Source organism: Amphiprion ocellaris, chromosome 10 (assembly GCF_022539595.1).
Source record: "Amphiprion ocellaris isolate individual 3 ecotype Okinawa chromosome 10, ASM2253959v1, whole genome shotgun sequence".
NCBI classification, from domain to species: domain Eukaryota; kingdom Metazoa; phylum Chordata; class Actinopteri; family Pomacentridae; genus Amphiprion; species Amphiprion ocellaris.
In genome coordinates, this window is record NC_072775.1 from 5828993 (window position 1) to 5845563 (window position 16571).

General features: G+C 38.6%; 1 protein-coding gene across 4 annotated transcripts in view; it reads right to left on the reverse strand.

The window, feature by feature from the left end:
* Window positions 1-16571, reverse strand: part of LOC111562867 (solute carrier family 12 member 7-like) — a 37697-nt gene extending 21126 nt beyond the window's left edge. For 2 of the 4 annotated variants that reach the window (XM_035944161.2, XM_023261642.3), the window contains exons 1-3: window positions 15757-16571; window positions 4730-4821; window positions 3572-3697 (exon numbers count right to left, since the gene is read on the reverse strand). In XM_035944161.2, coding sequence (XP_035800054.1) covers window positions 3572-3697; window positions 4730-4821; window positions 15757-15907 — 369 coding nt within the window. In that variant the 5' untranslated portion in view covers window positions 15908-16571. The remainder of the gene's footprint in view (window positions 1-3571; window positions 3698-4729; window positions 4822-15756) is intronic. The other 2 variants (XM_023261645.3, XM_023261643.3) reach the window with 1 other exon arrangement.

The following is a 16571-nucleotide window of genomic DNA, read 5'->3' on the forward strand; positions in this document are numbered from 1 at the left end:
GGGCGTGTTCAGGAAAATATCATCAATGCTTCTACACAAAGCAACAGTTCAAGGGCCCACTGTATTTCACCCAAAGGCTCCCCCATGTTCAGAGCCAGCACTACAATAGAAGAGGCAACTGTAATCTGCAACATGTATACAACTTTTGCCACCATGAACATAATAACATTTGAGCAATGAAGTTCTGTCCTTCAAATGTATAAATGCTACATATTTTGCAGGTGGATTTCAGTGCATTTTTACACTCAGTGGTCCTTTTTTCTTGGCTGGGCAGCTTTGTCTGTTTACAGGAGTCTCATATCCAATTGTAATACTTCTAGTTTGGTGCTTATTGCTGCTACAGTGGAAAAGGATCTTGGACAAACCCTTTTTGGAAAGGAGAAGACAATCACTGTAGCCCACCTGTACAAAATTGCAATGTCTGTTTAAAACCATCTACTAGTATCTGTTCCTGTCTTGATGTAGATAAATAATAGCCAATAGGTTAGCTTTTGAGTTATTTCCCAGGTTACCAACCTATGTGTTGAGCAAAGCTGATTGGCTTCTTGCTGTAGCTTCAGAATTATTCAACAACCTTGAGGGATAACAATCATCTCATCTAATTCTGTTGTGGTATTTTAAGACTGAACAAATGATACGACTGGAAGACCTAATGTGTCAACTGAAGTCATGAATATACACTAAATAATCCTGTGGAAAGCGGCAACCCAATGGAAGCAAATGGAGCACAAATATAAGGCGATAAGACCGGAAGTGCATGACCTGTCTTCATCTGCACTTGTGAGTTGAAACCTAGGTCATTCTGAGCCAAGCAGTAACAATGCCAACCTAGCAGAGATTTTTTTTAAAAAAGAGGAGGTGGTTTAACTTTTGATACGATTACATCATATACATCCTGATTAGGTCTTAAGATGATGGGTTGTGGCTTTCCAGAACAGAAGAGGAGTGTTTAGAAGGAGTTTGCGTTGGTAACGCTTTGTGTAGCCAGCTAAAATCTCGAGATTTTGCTCATTTTTGTTCTTGCAGCCTCTGTAATGAATAAACATTATTCGCATCAGATTCTGAAGACTGCTTGAAGACTCTTTCAAACTTTTTGATGACTCCAATTTTTGATCCAGAACGGATTTTTGGCTATATGTTTGGCAAAGCTGCCTGATCATCACTGGCCCTTAGCAGGCAGACTGAGTCACAATTCTCCACAAATACTTCTGCTTCCCAACATGTTTGGAACTGATAATGCATAAACACAGTGCAAATAATCCCACACGTCAGATTTCACAGACAAGATGATATTTAAATTATACTCAGCTCGCTCTGCAGAGTTATAACACATAATTTCTGGACACAATTGTGGAAAAATGAACAGTGAAAAAAACTTTCTCTTTGTGTAGAACACTATCTGTCACAGTAAAGCTGTCTGAGGGCAGGTGAGCCAAGAACCACCTCCACTTCCCGCCTCTGGCTGGCGCTCAAACACAGCCTCCCACATCACAGAGTTCTGGACCTGGATCTCTTCTCTGGGGCTGAGGGGAAGTTCACTGTCCAGGCTGGACTCTACATCCAGCCAATTAGCAGTAAGAAGGTGCCTGGTGAAGGAGTGCAGGAGTAACACATCCTGCATAATACAGGCTCCCCAAGTTGAATTCTGCAACATCCTCGGCTGTGTCACATGAACCTCAAGTGATTAAACACGGATAAGTCAGGATGTCGACTCTTTCTTTCGTCTTGAGACGCCCTCTCTGTCTTGCTGTTTGACCCACTTCCATTTGCTCTTGGCTCAGTTCATATTCTACATCATAGCCTTTCACATGGCTTTCAGCTGCAGCCAAGTGGCGTTATCAAAGAACTTGAAACACTCAAGTCAAGTTTAGGGACGAGCAGCACCATGACAGAAGTTGTAGGAAGCCGTTGGACTAGCAGGATCCACAAATGAGACTCCTATATAAATAAGATGAAGTCTAACCTCAACGAAACCCCAAACCAATAACCAATAACTTTGACGTGAATTCATGTTATTTCTCCGCTTCACTGCAACGATCTAGCTGCTGAACTGGGACACAGCGCTGCACTGATGTAAGGAATTGTGGCTTTGCAGAAGCAAGTTTGAGAAAGACTTTGTTCATACAGATCATACTATCTGCCACGGGAGTTCACTGTGATCGTCACCATTGTTGTTTACATTCCTCCTACTGCACATGCTCAGACTGGAGAGACCAGGTCCACCATCTCCTCCCACCCTCCTCCTCCAACCCAAACTTCTACCTTCATCCTCTCAAGCTTGCCCCTCCTCCCTCCCCTACCAGCTCTGGGACCTCCATCAGTTCAGTACCACCTCACTCCTCCTTCTCTGTTCTCTGTTGTCTGTAGTCTCAGGTGTCTATGTTAACATGCTGCTGTTAGAAATTAATTTCCTATTAAGAATCAATAAAGTATATATTCTATTCTATTCATTCGAAATACAAGGTGAAATAAGTAGCCTCATCTGAGTAAGTTAATATATTAGTCTAATGATTTTTTTTCAAGCAAAATACTAGCTTTTTCAACCTGAGTATTTGATTGTTTTTTCTTCAAGAATCCATTTCTTTGGGCTTTCTCAGATAAAAACCTGTAACATAAAACCGTTATTCTGAACTCTGGGAAACTGTGGCAGGATTTTCATTATTTTTTGTCAGCAAAACAATGAATGGAGAAAATAATGAACATTACCTTAGTAACTGCAGGCCTGTTTTTGACCAGAAACTGCACATTACAAATTGCAAGCTCTAAAAGCTGCAGTGAAATAACATTTAAATTAGTAAAGATTTAATGAAATCATGTGCAATGCAGCCAAAAGGTCCTTAAACAGTAGCTGAACTAACTTCCAGTAACTTATTAGCTTGTCTAATTCTGCTCAGATTTCTAAAATTGCAGGTCTTTGCCAGTATTCAAACATTTCCTGCTTGCATTTTACATCTTAAACCTGAATGTGCTGTGTGGCAAAAAGGTGCAGAAGTGCAATAAGTCAAGTGAATACTTAGAAAATCAAACCAAATATGTCACTGAGATCTTTTTCATGTTTTAAGATGTAGTTTTGTGATTTTCCTTAGCAGTCGCCCTCATGTCATCCCATGCAGAGTGGATTTGCCACACAATAAAGACCCAGTAAGACTTTCCTGACTTTCCTCCTAATAGTCAGCAGATTACTATATGACTATTCTACTTTCAGTAAAATCCCAAAATCTACAAACGGATTCTCAGCAAATCATGAGATAACAGTCTTTCACGCAATGCCATATCTCTCTCTAACAGTACAGTCCATTCTTTGGCTATATTTATGAGCTGCTTTATCTTCTAGTGAAATCCCATCAAAGTCTACAGTGAACACTACTGAGCTGCATAAAAGCTCAAATTGTTTTCAGTTACAGCATTTTGGAGATCAAAAGATCATAGCAGGATGTAATCGTCTGTGCTGAAATACTATTTTGGATCACAATGATCTTACCAGAATTGATTTTTAGTGCAAGTGTGCTTCTTAAGAATCAGACAGGCTCAGAACACGCACACTTCCACTGACTGACAAACAGCCTCATACCATGACAGCGACCCTCCTGACTCCATCCTCGGCCTCCTCGTGCTCTCGGACGCCCTGGGTCAGGTTGGTGTAGTTGGCCAGCTTGTTGAGAAGAGATGCAACCATCGGGGTGCTGTCAATTTCTTCCTGTGGAGAGACAGAGAAAAACAATTAAAATTAAAGCTGCAAGCAGCGTTGAATGGGTTGTCGCATCCTTGCTGGTCAGTGAATCCAAGCATGTCTACCAAGTGCCGCTGCGACTGAGAGTGTATTTCGGCTTATGGCCTTTTTGATGATGCCTATCAAAACTGTCCACCGGGTGGCACTATCACTGTGAATGTATATCGGCCTAGGTGTGATATCAGGGCCGGACTGTGATCACACATGTAAAGTTTGAGGCAGATTGGAGCATGTACAGGCCAGCTACACAGCATCTCCTGTGCCATGGTGAATTGTCCAAATTCCACCACCCACCATTTCCACACACTCAACTTCTGATCACCCATGCCTGGTGTACATCCTGGCCAAATGTGAGCTCTGTCGGGGTTACCCTGTATGAGTTTATAGATTTTTAAAATGTGCAAATATTGGTCCAAAATCGTTCAAAATATGTCACATAATTCAAAATGACTGACTTCCTGTTGTGCTTTGGGCAATTACAAGTGTCGATTACATTTTTGTGCATCTTGATGAGTTACGTATGTCTACCAAATTTCATAGCTGTAGATGGCACGTCCTGATTGTTGAGCTTGTTTGAAATTTTCTAGGTGGCGCTATTGAGCCATTTTGGCTCACACCTATGCAGAAGCTTATCATTTAAAAATAAAGACATTTCTCAGTGACCTCAAATTTTTGAATGGTAGCGTATATCTAATTTGTTATAAAATCACATTTTATAGTTAAGAATAGATTTGAAGTTCTGAAAATCATATTATCAATATTTCTAATATTATCTACATTTCTGAAGGTTTGGAACCTGTGTCCATCTGATTTTATCACTTCATTATTTATAAATAATGGCCTAATATAATGGCCTAAATTTCCTATTCTATACAATAGATCATATAAATAATACACTTCTAGTGGAAAACATGAATTCGCTTTAAATATATATATTCTTTGTGAACTTCAGAAACAATTAATGTGTATAAAAATATGAACATATTTGTCTTGTCTTACCTCAAACAGGGCCATGTTCTTGCCTTCATAATAAGGCTCTCTGTCACTGTTGGAATTAATGAATGGACTGGATTCTTTGTGATTGTCGTCTCCTGTCGGGATACACAATTAAAACAACCATAAGATGCAAACCACTGATACAGCAAGATCATCACTGACTGTTGTTATGTACTATTGGTGACAACTGTGCGATAGATGAAGCTCAAACTGTTGCGTGACTAGTAAAATTTGAGCTAAATGCGGTCAAAGATAGTTTTTAGAAACAGAGACTGCAAACAAACACTAAAATGCTGTATTTTGTGGGTAAGGGTCAAAAGAGACCGACGGAGCCATGGGTTCTCAGTGGAACAATCTGCTTTTAGGAGAAGGCGCCACATGGTTTTCAGACAGGCAATGCTAATTAGCGGTTGGTAACACAGTTGTGCAATTAATATTTACAACTGTCAGAAAAAAAAAGATCAACAAGTTATTATGGTCGAATGAAACTGTTCAGTCCAGCAATGTTGTTAATGAGCTGAACAAAAACCTGTGAGGCTGCTAACATTTGCAAAAAATCCACTTCAGGAGCTAACTTTTGTCATGTGTCAATGTTATTATTGTTTTATTTTGACGTGACTTTTACTCTCGCGATATTTCTGTGACCTTTACCCTTTGGTGATGTCACTTCCTCTCTGTTCGTGCTCCGTTTTTCAGACGGTCTGTGAATCTGATAGGAACAGGTGAGTGAACAGAGCGCGCCTTCCATTTAGACCCAAGAAAAACACGTTACGAATGTGGTTTGAGGCTTGTTTTATTATTTTTGATTTATTTTGTTTAATGTGTGAATTTTATGTTGTTATCTTTTAGTTGTAGAGTACAGCAAGTTAGTGAGGACTTAGGCTAGCTGTTGAGGTGATGGTTTCTAATGTGGTACGTTTTCTTCTCCTGTTTAGAGCGGCTAGTGTGACATCTCGTGGTTTGCTGTACCAAAATTATTTCATTTTCATCAGGTATGTGAGCTCCCCCTTTTTTGTGTGTCTTGTATTTTGTTTAGTTGTTTTCATGGTTCTGTTTCAATGCTGGTATTGTGTTCTCTGTTTGATTGTTCAACACTTATGAACTATATATATATGCAATCTAAAAAATGCCGCTAGCTGGTAGAGTGACATGATTTTATGATTGGCCTGTACGTGGTTCTTTTATTGGCTGTATCCCTTTCTTCAGACAGTCTGTGAATCTGATAGGAACAGAGAGGCTAGTGTGACACCTCGTGGTTTGCCGTACCAAAATTGTTTTATTTTCATCAGGGATGGAACGGGAACAGAAATAAATTAGCTGGCGTGCAACAAAGTGGTCTCCCATCGTCATTCTCCACACACACACACACACACACACACACACACACACACACACACACACACACACACACACACACACACAACGCAGAGGAGAAAGTTAGGCCAGACCGGCTACACAAGGACCAACTGATTAGATTTTGGCAGTGATGCGGCTTATAGTCTGGAACCACGGATTTGTTATAAAGATTTCGGTATTATTGCGAGATACCGGAATGGTGTCACTGCAACTATGACTACAAGTGAACACTACGTCAGCTGCCTACTGATGATCACATGATATGCGATCTATTATCTTTACTGTATATTGCTGCCTTTATTGTATATTACAACTGTATATTATAACATGGAAAATTTCCCCTGACATGGGGAGTAAATGTTTTGACTGAGGTCCCTCTGACTACCATAAATGTCAACTTGTATGTAGTCCAGAATTTATATAATGATTTTCCACCATTTAAATTCCATACAGATGTTTATATTCAAGTATACGGATTATAAAAACATCAACATTATCATAAGTGTGGTGTGGTGGTCCGCTACAGCCAATAGCAGAGTTTTGTATTTAGAAATTGCGAAGCACAACTTGTTACATTTCTAATGATAATAATAGTAACTTTAGTCAGATGGAACTTTTTAAAAACGGAGTTCACAAAGAGCTTTACAGAGAGGCCAGTAAAAGGGGGACACTAAGAAAGACCACTGGACAACACAAGGCCAGTCAGACCAGAAAAGCAAAAAGATTTGCTAAATAAATCAGTACAAGAAACACCAATAGATACAAATAAAGTAATAAAAGAAACAGAAATTCCCTATCAATTTAAAGAAAAAGAATACATGAAAACAAGGGTGTATAGTTAATCATTCAAAAATAATTCTAAAAAATAATTGTAGTAATAATAAATGAATAAATAAATAAATCTGAATAGTTACATACAAATCTAAAAAACAAAGTATTATTTATGTTTTTTCGATTTTATACGACTCTAAAAAGTCATCTAAAACAGAATTAAATATTAAACAAAAAAGACAAATAAAACTAAAGACATTGCATAGAAGCAAGTCTATAAAAATGGGTTTTATTTTAGTAATTTAAAGAATACACTGATTTTACAGCCTCATCTCCTCAGGTAGGTTGTTCCAAAAGTCAAAGAGCCCTGATGCCAAACACTCAGTCATCCTTAGATGTAAGCCAAAACTTTAGAACAGTCAGAAGGGCCTTTTTGAAAAGCCATTCGTCACTGCATCGGACTTGGGATGTGCAAACATCATCATCTGATTCAGTTTCTATTTAAAATGTTCCTTTGTATCATATTTACCGGACGCTGCCAACATGATGTCACACACAGACTGTGCAGGGTGCATATTCATGACATTTATACATCCTGCAGATTTCTATTGATTTTACAGATGATAAAGGTTGCCATGAGAAAAGGTGGACATATAAGCACTTTTAATTAGAAAATTCAAAAGATATTTAACTTGCTTGTGTTTATCCTTTATTTGACTGGTTTGTTTTTGTTCATGCCTGTGTAAAAACAGAATGAGGTCTGAGCACAGCGAACCAATTAACCACAACTCATGAAACTATTTGTATCATGACAGAGAGACTACAGTCCATGGTAGACTCCGAATTCATTATCCAAGCTGCATGTTATTGAGCTGTTTCTTCTAAAACTTTATGATAACATGGTCTAATACTGTTCCTAGAACATCACGTGTCAGCTTTGACCGACAAATTTAGACTCTTTTTTTTTAAACCAAATAGCTCTTGTACATTTTTGAAAAGACAAAGCACAGTGGAGTAACAGCATGATATGCCTTCATCTTCTGCTTGTGAGTTTGGTGTGTGGTTTTCAGCCTGTTAGATTTGGTGTCTTATCACACTTGATCACACTGTTGTCAGCTCATCTTTATTGCTTGAAAGAATCCAGGGCCTAACTTTGCTTCAGAGATGACGAAGATTAATTAATGAGAACAACAGTGGTACTGTGGGTGCACATGACATGTCGAAGACATGACGAAAATGTACCACGCAGTAATGAAAAGGGAAGATTTGGGGAAACCCCTGTCCAAACTCACCACCAGGTCCTCTGACTTTCAAACAAACTCAGAGCATTTTCCAGAAAAGTAAAAGTCAAGAGTAGATCTGTAATCGGAGAATTTTGCTGCATTCTGTGACAACTTTGGATCAATCCTCAGCAGGCTGTTGGATAAATTGTTGTGGGAATGATGATGCCATGAGAAAATACATTGGATTAAACAAAGGAAATAGAGAAGCCCTCCTTTGCATTGGGGGTGCATGATTATTCAGTGACATCATCGAAAGAGACTGAGTCGCAGATTGCACAAACACTAATATTCCCTCTGCTATGTGCTAAGTAACATACAAGTGATAAAAATAGAATAAGTAATAAAGATCTTATGGATGTTTGTCACTCATATGGTTACTGATGTGTCTTGAGGATCCACAGAATTGACTGACTAATTCCACATGTTCACCTCAGTGATGTAAAACCACCGGGAGGCAGCATGTGGTGTGAAAACATAGTATTCACACCCTAGTAAACTTAAGTAATAATAGGTGGTTAAACACTGCAATGTATCATAGGCTGAGGCTAAAGTTTGCTCACATGTATACAGACTTTCATAGTAATGGACATGCATGTGCATGCCGTGCACTCATATAACAGATACTACATGAAAGTGTCAATTCCAAGCTTTAAGTTGAGTAGGTTTAGATCAATATAGAAAGAACTACAAGGGGTCCTTGGTTTACGAAGTCATCGACTGACGGCGTTTCGTCGTCACGTTGGAACTGGCTACGTGGAACTAGTTGACAAGCAGAACATAATAAGAAACGACAAAATGAACATAATCCAATTATGAGCAGAGAACATGTCGTCACGTGACGCTATAAGATGTCTTTCTTTACATTCGCCAGTTGTACACCACCTTGGATTGTGCTACATTCACTAACTTTTTGCCCTTCATTATGGCTCCCAAGCGTAAGTCAGACTGTTCTGATGGCAGTGCTTCGAAGAAAAGGAAAGCCATCTCCATGGAAGTGAAATTAGATGGAATAAAATGCTTGGAACAGGGCGAAACACCGATGAACATCGGTGAAGTTGTAAAAACAGTGCAACATAGTGTAGCGACCCTCTGTGATGAATGAGTGAGACTTTGTCTCGTTCTCTGGTTGTTTATTGAACCTTCACACAGGCTACTGTGAGCCAGAGCCAACGCCAAAATAACTATGAAAACTGATCGATATCGTGATGCATGCAACGGCTTTGTTTACATTTTTGCATTTTGAGTTCCGACTAACGTCGATCCCTAGGAATAGAACTCAGACGTAAGCCGAGGACACCCTGTATATGAAAGATGTAGCTGTTTTAATACATAGAACACAAAGGCAAGTTGTTCAAAATTGATGCGCATTGCATCTAAGTGATTTTTGTTTTTTCAAATTAAGTTCAATTCAGTTTCATTTATGATGCCAATTCACAATATACTGTATGTCATGTAAGGTCACGTCAAATAGTAAGGTGAAGAACTTACAAAATGTATACTTATAAACCCAACAAAATCAAGCACTTTGTGAAGCAGAAAGAAAAAAAAAAAACTTCCGACAGACCAAAGCTCAGGGAGTGTGGCAATCTGCCTCGACCGGTCGGGGTGAGGTTGAGGATTTGGTTGAGGATATTGTGGAGAATATCTTGCAGTCACCAGTTGAACTGTATTTTCCCTGGCCTTGCTTGTTGTGGGGGGCTATTCACTTTCAGTCTAAGCTTCAGCAGGTTCAACAGAGCCCCATTAGACTTACAATAAACTGGTTTAGCCAGGTCTTCACACTAAAAAGCTCTTATGTTACTTTGGCCACATGTTCAGGATCATTGTCATTCTGAATGATGAAATGTTGTTCAACAAGTTTTGAAGCATTTTGATTGAAATAGGCTATTGTTATACCATTACATTCATCCCATTGTTTCTGCCTTTTTGTACATTTTTGTGTGCATGAACTCAAGGTTAGGTATAGGTTGGTATGTCCATTGGTATGACTTTACTGTTTCCCTCCCTTCTTTTATGTGCTTTCCCCCCATAAATTTTGTGTTTTCACATTAAGCAGTATGTATAAGGAGGCAGCTCAGTTTTAGTGTTGCTAAGTCGTCTTTTGGACTCTGGAGTCTGGCTAATGTGTAGACCTATATTAAATTCATTCATTCCTTACAGCTAACCTTTGCTTTCAAAACTAAATATTTAATCTTAATTCCTATATCAACAAAGTCTAAGTGAAAGTAGGCAAGAGGCAAAAAGATTCATGAAAAAGCATGCACACAAACATACAGCCTGCAGAATGTGATCTTTTTCCCCCCCATTGAACTTCTGAACTGAATTCATTCGCAAAGTTTAAAGAAATCCCAAAATTCCACAAAGGCTTCATGCAATAATTGTGTTAACCAGCAGATGTCCATGTTTCTTTATTCACAATAGCAGGCCTCGAGACCCACTTCATCACACAGATTGTACAATTCAGAAATGTTGTTAACTGTTTAGGCATAAAACAATCTGACAGCCATGTATGTTATTGTTATTTGAAATGGTGCAGATTGATAAGGGTATCAACACCTCCACAACTCTACTTTTCTAAGTGAAGTAAATTAACAGGATTATTTAGAAGTCTGATAAATGGCACTGAATATATCATCCCTCAAGTTGTATCACTTGATTTTTGGTTTCCTTTGGTATAAAAATGAAAGATTGGTTGAGATGGTGAACACTAGCGACCTGCAGAGCACATTTTGCATGGTTTCTGAATAATTGTGTAATAGCAGATGGCAGATTTGAGGAAGTTTGAGTTGTATAAATGATTGACTTAACAGAAGTGAGCCTAAAATTCTGATGCCTCTTGTAAACATCCCATTGCTTTAACCATACATTCCACATAAGGGAGTGTCCCGCGTTACCAACCTTCAAAACTCACCTTAAACAGTGGCTGAAGGTGAACCAGTCTTGTGACCATTGACCTTAAACTTCTTTGTGTACTTTTTGTAATGTGCTTTTTTCGTGATTATTGTCTTATGTTTCACTGTATCTTTCATTGATATTACTCTGCCAAGGAGGCAGAGCTTCAGCGGAGTTATGTGACAATCAGCGTTGGTTTGTCTGTCCATCTGTCTGTTAGCAACATTACTCAAAAACAGATTTCGATGAAATTTTCAGGGAAGGTCAGAAATGACACAAGGAACAAATGATTAGATTTTGGCAGTGATGTGGCTTATAGTCTGGATCTACGGATATGTTAAAGATTTCCGTATCATTGTGGGATAGCACAGCGTCACTATAACTATGATTACAAGTAAAAACTACATCGATCACATGATTGTGATCCTACTACAAATCGACTGCATATCAGGACTTATCCATCGGAAATGATACAACAAGCAGTTGATTAACTTGTGGGGGTGTTTCCAAGTCCCATCAATTCCCATTGCCCACTACATATTTAGGTCATGCAATTCATACATAATGTACACATGCATAACACACGCCTCTGCTTAGCACAAGGTCATTTTGTTTGTGGGTACCTTGGCGGAGTGCTGCGCTCTCTGAGTGCTTTTCTTGTGTTTTCTAGGTGTACTTTTTGTCATGTGCTTTTATTGTGACCTATTGTCCTATGTTTTACTGTTACATTTTTTTTTTTTTTTTTTTAACCTGCCTCAGGACTGCGGATGTAAAATAGCATTGTTACTATAATCTGGCATATTTACGTCTATTGCTGTCTAAATAGACTTTCACTAATGTGCACTGTCCCTATCAAAAAAGAAAAAAATAAACATCCTGTGAGTGACAGTCTAACGAAACAAAAGTCACAGTGGACTGAGCTAAAAATATTCCACAGAGAGAAGTTGTCAAGCAGCTTTTCTCAGTAGTTCACCGACTCCATTAACACTTGAGAAACAATGCTATACACAATGATTAACATCCGTGCAGTGTGACGCTGAAGGGCAAGTACATGATGATCTCAGACTGGAGAGGAAGTGCCATGCATGTTCAGTCATTGCTAAAGCAGTAGATAACTGATTTGATTAGACTGGATATTAAATATGCCAGTTTACTTTCCAGTCACTGTCAGTGTATCTCCAAGGGTATTAAACATGGAGATAAAGGAATAGTTCAACAATGTCAGGAAGAATCAGATGAGACGATCAATGGCACTTTCATATCTGGGAACATGGGAAACAGCTACCCTTAGTTCTTGTGCTAACGATGCCATACCCTTACAGCATATTTACCATTCAGATATAACTCTGGTATTCATCTTCCCACCATAACCTTTTTTCTTCCGCATGTTTCATATTCTTCCTGTTTTCTGCAGCTTTCAGACAATTCTTCCCCTATGTGTGCTTCTTTTCATAGAGCTTTCCTGGTTTTAAGTGAACTGCTTAAGTTCACATAACATTCAGTTATTAGCTTAGCTTATTTGAATGCATGTAAGAAGCTGGAAGAAAACCCATCTTGCTAGAGCTACTGAGACACCAATATACTGGTTTGTGGTTATGTACACTGCAAGCAGAAAGTGGAACAACATGAAACTGGATACTGGGTTGGAAAATGATGGCACTGAGATGTTATTGTACATACAGATTGCATCTTGTCTAATCAGCATTGTGTGTGTCCTTCTGCACATTTTGTCACTTCTGCTTCCATCAGGAAAGATATGCAGGGTCAGTCAGTGTCATGTCAGATTGTGATGCTCCACTGTTTCCATTTGGGTTATTAGGGGTGAAAATATTGAAATTCTAGAGTCTGAAACGAAAGAAAATTGTCAAAATGCAGCCACAATGTTTAACAGACATTAGTCTTGGGTCACAAAAAAACAAACTCTGAACAGGATCTGTTGTGCAACAACTTATTTCCTAAATTCTGCCTGACTTCACATGAGCTGACCCACCAGTAAAATATAAAAGTAACCACTGTAATGACATTAATGTTTTTATGTAATTTACAACACTGTCTTTAAAAGGACAGTTTGGTTTTAAGGGATTTACCCTGATAACATCATCAGCCAAATGAAAGCATGCAATTGAGGTGCATTCTGGGAATTGTAGGACGTTTTTGACACTGAAGCAGTGGTAGAGAACTCTTTGCCCTCTGGTCTGTTACAACACCTGCAATACTGGGTCAATATATAACTGAGGACTGTTGAAGTCCATGAGATATATCTTGCCTACATTTTTATTAAAAGTAAAAAAAAAAAAAAAAAAAGTTTTTTTCATTATGATTATGTCTTTACAAATTCCACAATGATTTATTATGAAAACAATCACTTATTAATAAAAAATTGACTGGATATCACTAAAATGTCAACTAAATAACCATCCGAACTTAATAATAGCCACCTTCTAATTAGCTAAGCAATAATAAAATGAGCTTGTTCAAAATTGTTTTGATTGTGTCCTTTTTATTAAGTTAAGATAATCATGACAGATATTTCTTTTTTGTCAATATATATAATTTTATATGGAAAATAACAAATTACATCTGTGTCCGAGAAATCACTTTCAACTAAGTTCGCCATAACAAAAACACCTCTCAAGGAAGCGTGTCTAAATGACATTGCGACTTTCTACATGACCCCATTTACATCATGAGAATCTGTTCAGTTATAATAAATCAGCTCTTTCAGATGAGCAGTCAGCCTGCGATTAATGCTCTAAAGCTACCCTAACTTGCCTTTAACTTCACAAGCACATCAGAGCTTCTAACTAATAAACAAACCACCGCTGTCAGTTGGCGTGTGCTTGCGATCTTCATGTTCACACCGACACACAGATGTGGCATGCTTACTCTTAGCCAACAGCTAGCAGTTTCAGCTCTAGTAGTTCAACTATGAGCAACAGCAGGAACAGTGAAAATCAACCCAATGCTGGAAAAAGAGAAGCAAATGCGGCAGAACAGGGACAGAAAGAATAGGCCGTGTAGGTCTTTGGTTTCAGAAAACGGAACAGAACGCAACAACATGCAAATACTGCAAGAGAAAAAAACTAGTTGCAATGAACCACATCGCAGAGAATGTTGAGTGCATAACCACAAAAAAATCCATTACACAGGTATTTAATATCACTTATCCATCTTTTAAACTATTTTATTTCTGATCTTCTGAAGTCACTTCCAAGCAGCATGAAAAAATCTGTACATTTCATTGTTTTATTACCTCAAATGCTTCACAGAGTCATAACCAATTTGTCTGACATCCAAAAGAAATATGCAGAGAAGATCAGGGCATAGATTTTTGTTGTAGGAGGAGCCAAAACATAAAAAAGACTTTGTTTTTACTATTGAATGTTAAATAAAATGGGGGCACCAATCCAGGATTTTTGTGATTTGCAGTACTAATAATAATATTATTTTCATGTTTAAGATCGATTTTGTGCACAAATGTATTTAAAAGATGTGAGAAATGTGACAGTTCATTGTTATATTGATTTTTGGTCATACCACCTGGCCTTATCGCATATTTGAAGTTATAATCTTTAATATTTCCATATTAAAGTAGCCAATTTAACCTCTAAAAACTCATCTCTGATATTGTTAACCCATGATTTACCTCACCACATGAAGTCAGTACAATAGCTGTCAACTCATCTAATGGAAAGTTAGCAATTAACATAACATTAGGTAATGTTTTACTGTTGGTGTTTCATAATAAAATGAGCTAGCATGAAGATAGTTACATCAGACGGGATTTAACTGGAAATAGTGGTGAAGACATCATCGCCCATGATCCCACGCTACTTTATCACATCATCATACCACATTTTTGGTCATTGTTTTGATTGAGAGACCCCTTACCAGCAGAAATTACATAATCGACATTTAAATACTGACATTTTAAATTTGTTTATTGTCACCTAACAAAGATAGAATACATCCAATTCCTCTAAAATGTTCTGTAAATGATTAACATTTATTCTTGTTACTAAGCTGTCTAATTTTGGTACTTTCCATATTTAAAGGAATCTGTGCAGTATCTGAATTTCTACCTGGCTACTTGGCTTATCTTATCACATTTCTTAGGCAAACAAGCTTAAACAGACAAGAGAGGTCAAGTTTTGTTGGTAGCTGCTGCATTTTCTCAGCGCTTTCTGTGAAATGTATGCAAAAGCAGTGTGCCGTATTTGCACTTTTTAGACGTTTAAGGCAATAACTTTAATAATTTTAACCTTAAAGTGGTTTAAAAGTCTGTCTTTTGCAGTTTCCCAACTTGTTTCTGTACTGACTGTGTTGTGCTTTAAACATACAGCCCTGCAGTGCAGCAGTGATGAAGCAAAGCAACCATCAATCAGTCCTTCAAAGACGTAAGTAACAACACACAGGCCCTTCCTCCTGCCCCACTAAACAGCTGCCCTGCAAGTCCTAGCTAGCTTCATGAGTGTGCATTTGTTAATGTGTGTGCACGTGAGTGTGTGCGTGTGTTTGTAAAGCGTGTGCCTGCCATAACATGTACCTGTTTGTGTCAGCATGCTTCCGTTTGTGCATGTTCAATTACACGGTGATGTACACAGTTTATCAAACTGTCCTTCACTGAATGCATGCTGGGATATTTACACTAAAACACCGTAAATTGGACTTCCATTAGTGTATGTTAGCAAGTCAAAGGAGATATTTGGTTTTACAGTTCATTCCTACCTGAAGGAGGCTCTTGTAAGTGGTTTGCATCCTCTGCGTTTGCAAAGATTCTGCCCAGACTGGCAGGTTTGTTGGCTCCAGCTGTTGCCCCACTGCTGCTGCTGCTGTCCTCCACATCCTCCACGGGCACAACGGTGAAGTTTGTGGGCATCTTGGTTCCTTCTGTTACCCGGAAGAAAACACTAAGAGATCTCCGGTGATGAACAACTGGGATGATACTGGACTTTCACCCCAACAGCGAAGAAGGAAAAAAAGTATCCAAAGGAAGCAAAATAAAAAGACGAGCCCAATCAGTCCCCTGGTGAAGCAGATAAAACTTCAGTTTAACCACAACATGACACTTGAGATGTTTCGTTTGCTATTTGTGGTGTAATCCAGTGTCCTCTAAACTCGGGGTGAAAGTGCCGGCTCCTGCACATGGGGCAGGCCAAAGTCCTTCAGTGTATCTCTCTCTCCTTGTTCCTTTCCCTCCCTTTTTCCTTCACTGCTCCAAGACTACTGCCCCATGTGACCTTCTATTTACCATATGAACAGAGTGAGAGTCCATACATGGAGAGTCCTGCAGCTCCTCCCTCCACTCTGACGTCCCACTCCTCTTACTCACACCTTTGTAATGCCAAAAAGGTAGTGAAACAAACTCCAAAGTTTCTCTTAAAGTCTCCAACTTTTCTATAAAGTCCATTTAAGACAAAGCAACAGCTGGATCACACTGAACAACAACTCCTTTCTCTTTTGTTCTGTTGGCTGATTGGTTTTGTTTCCTCCTCTCCCTTCTTTCTGGTAGTTTCCGTCTTTGGCTTCCTCCTGCAGGTAAA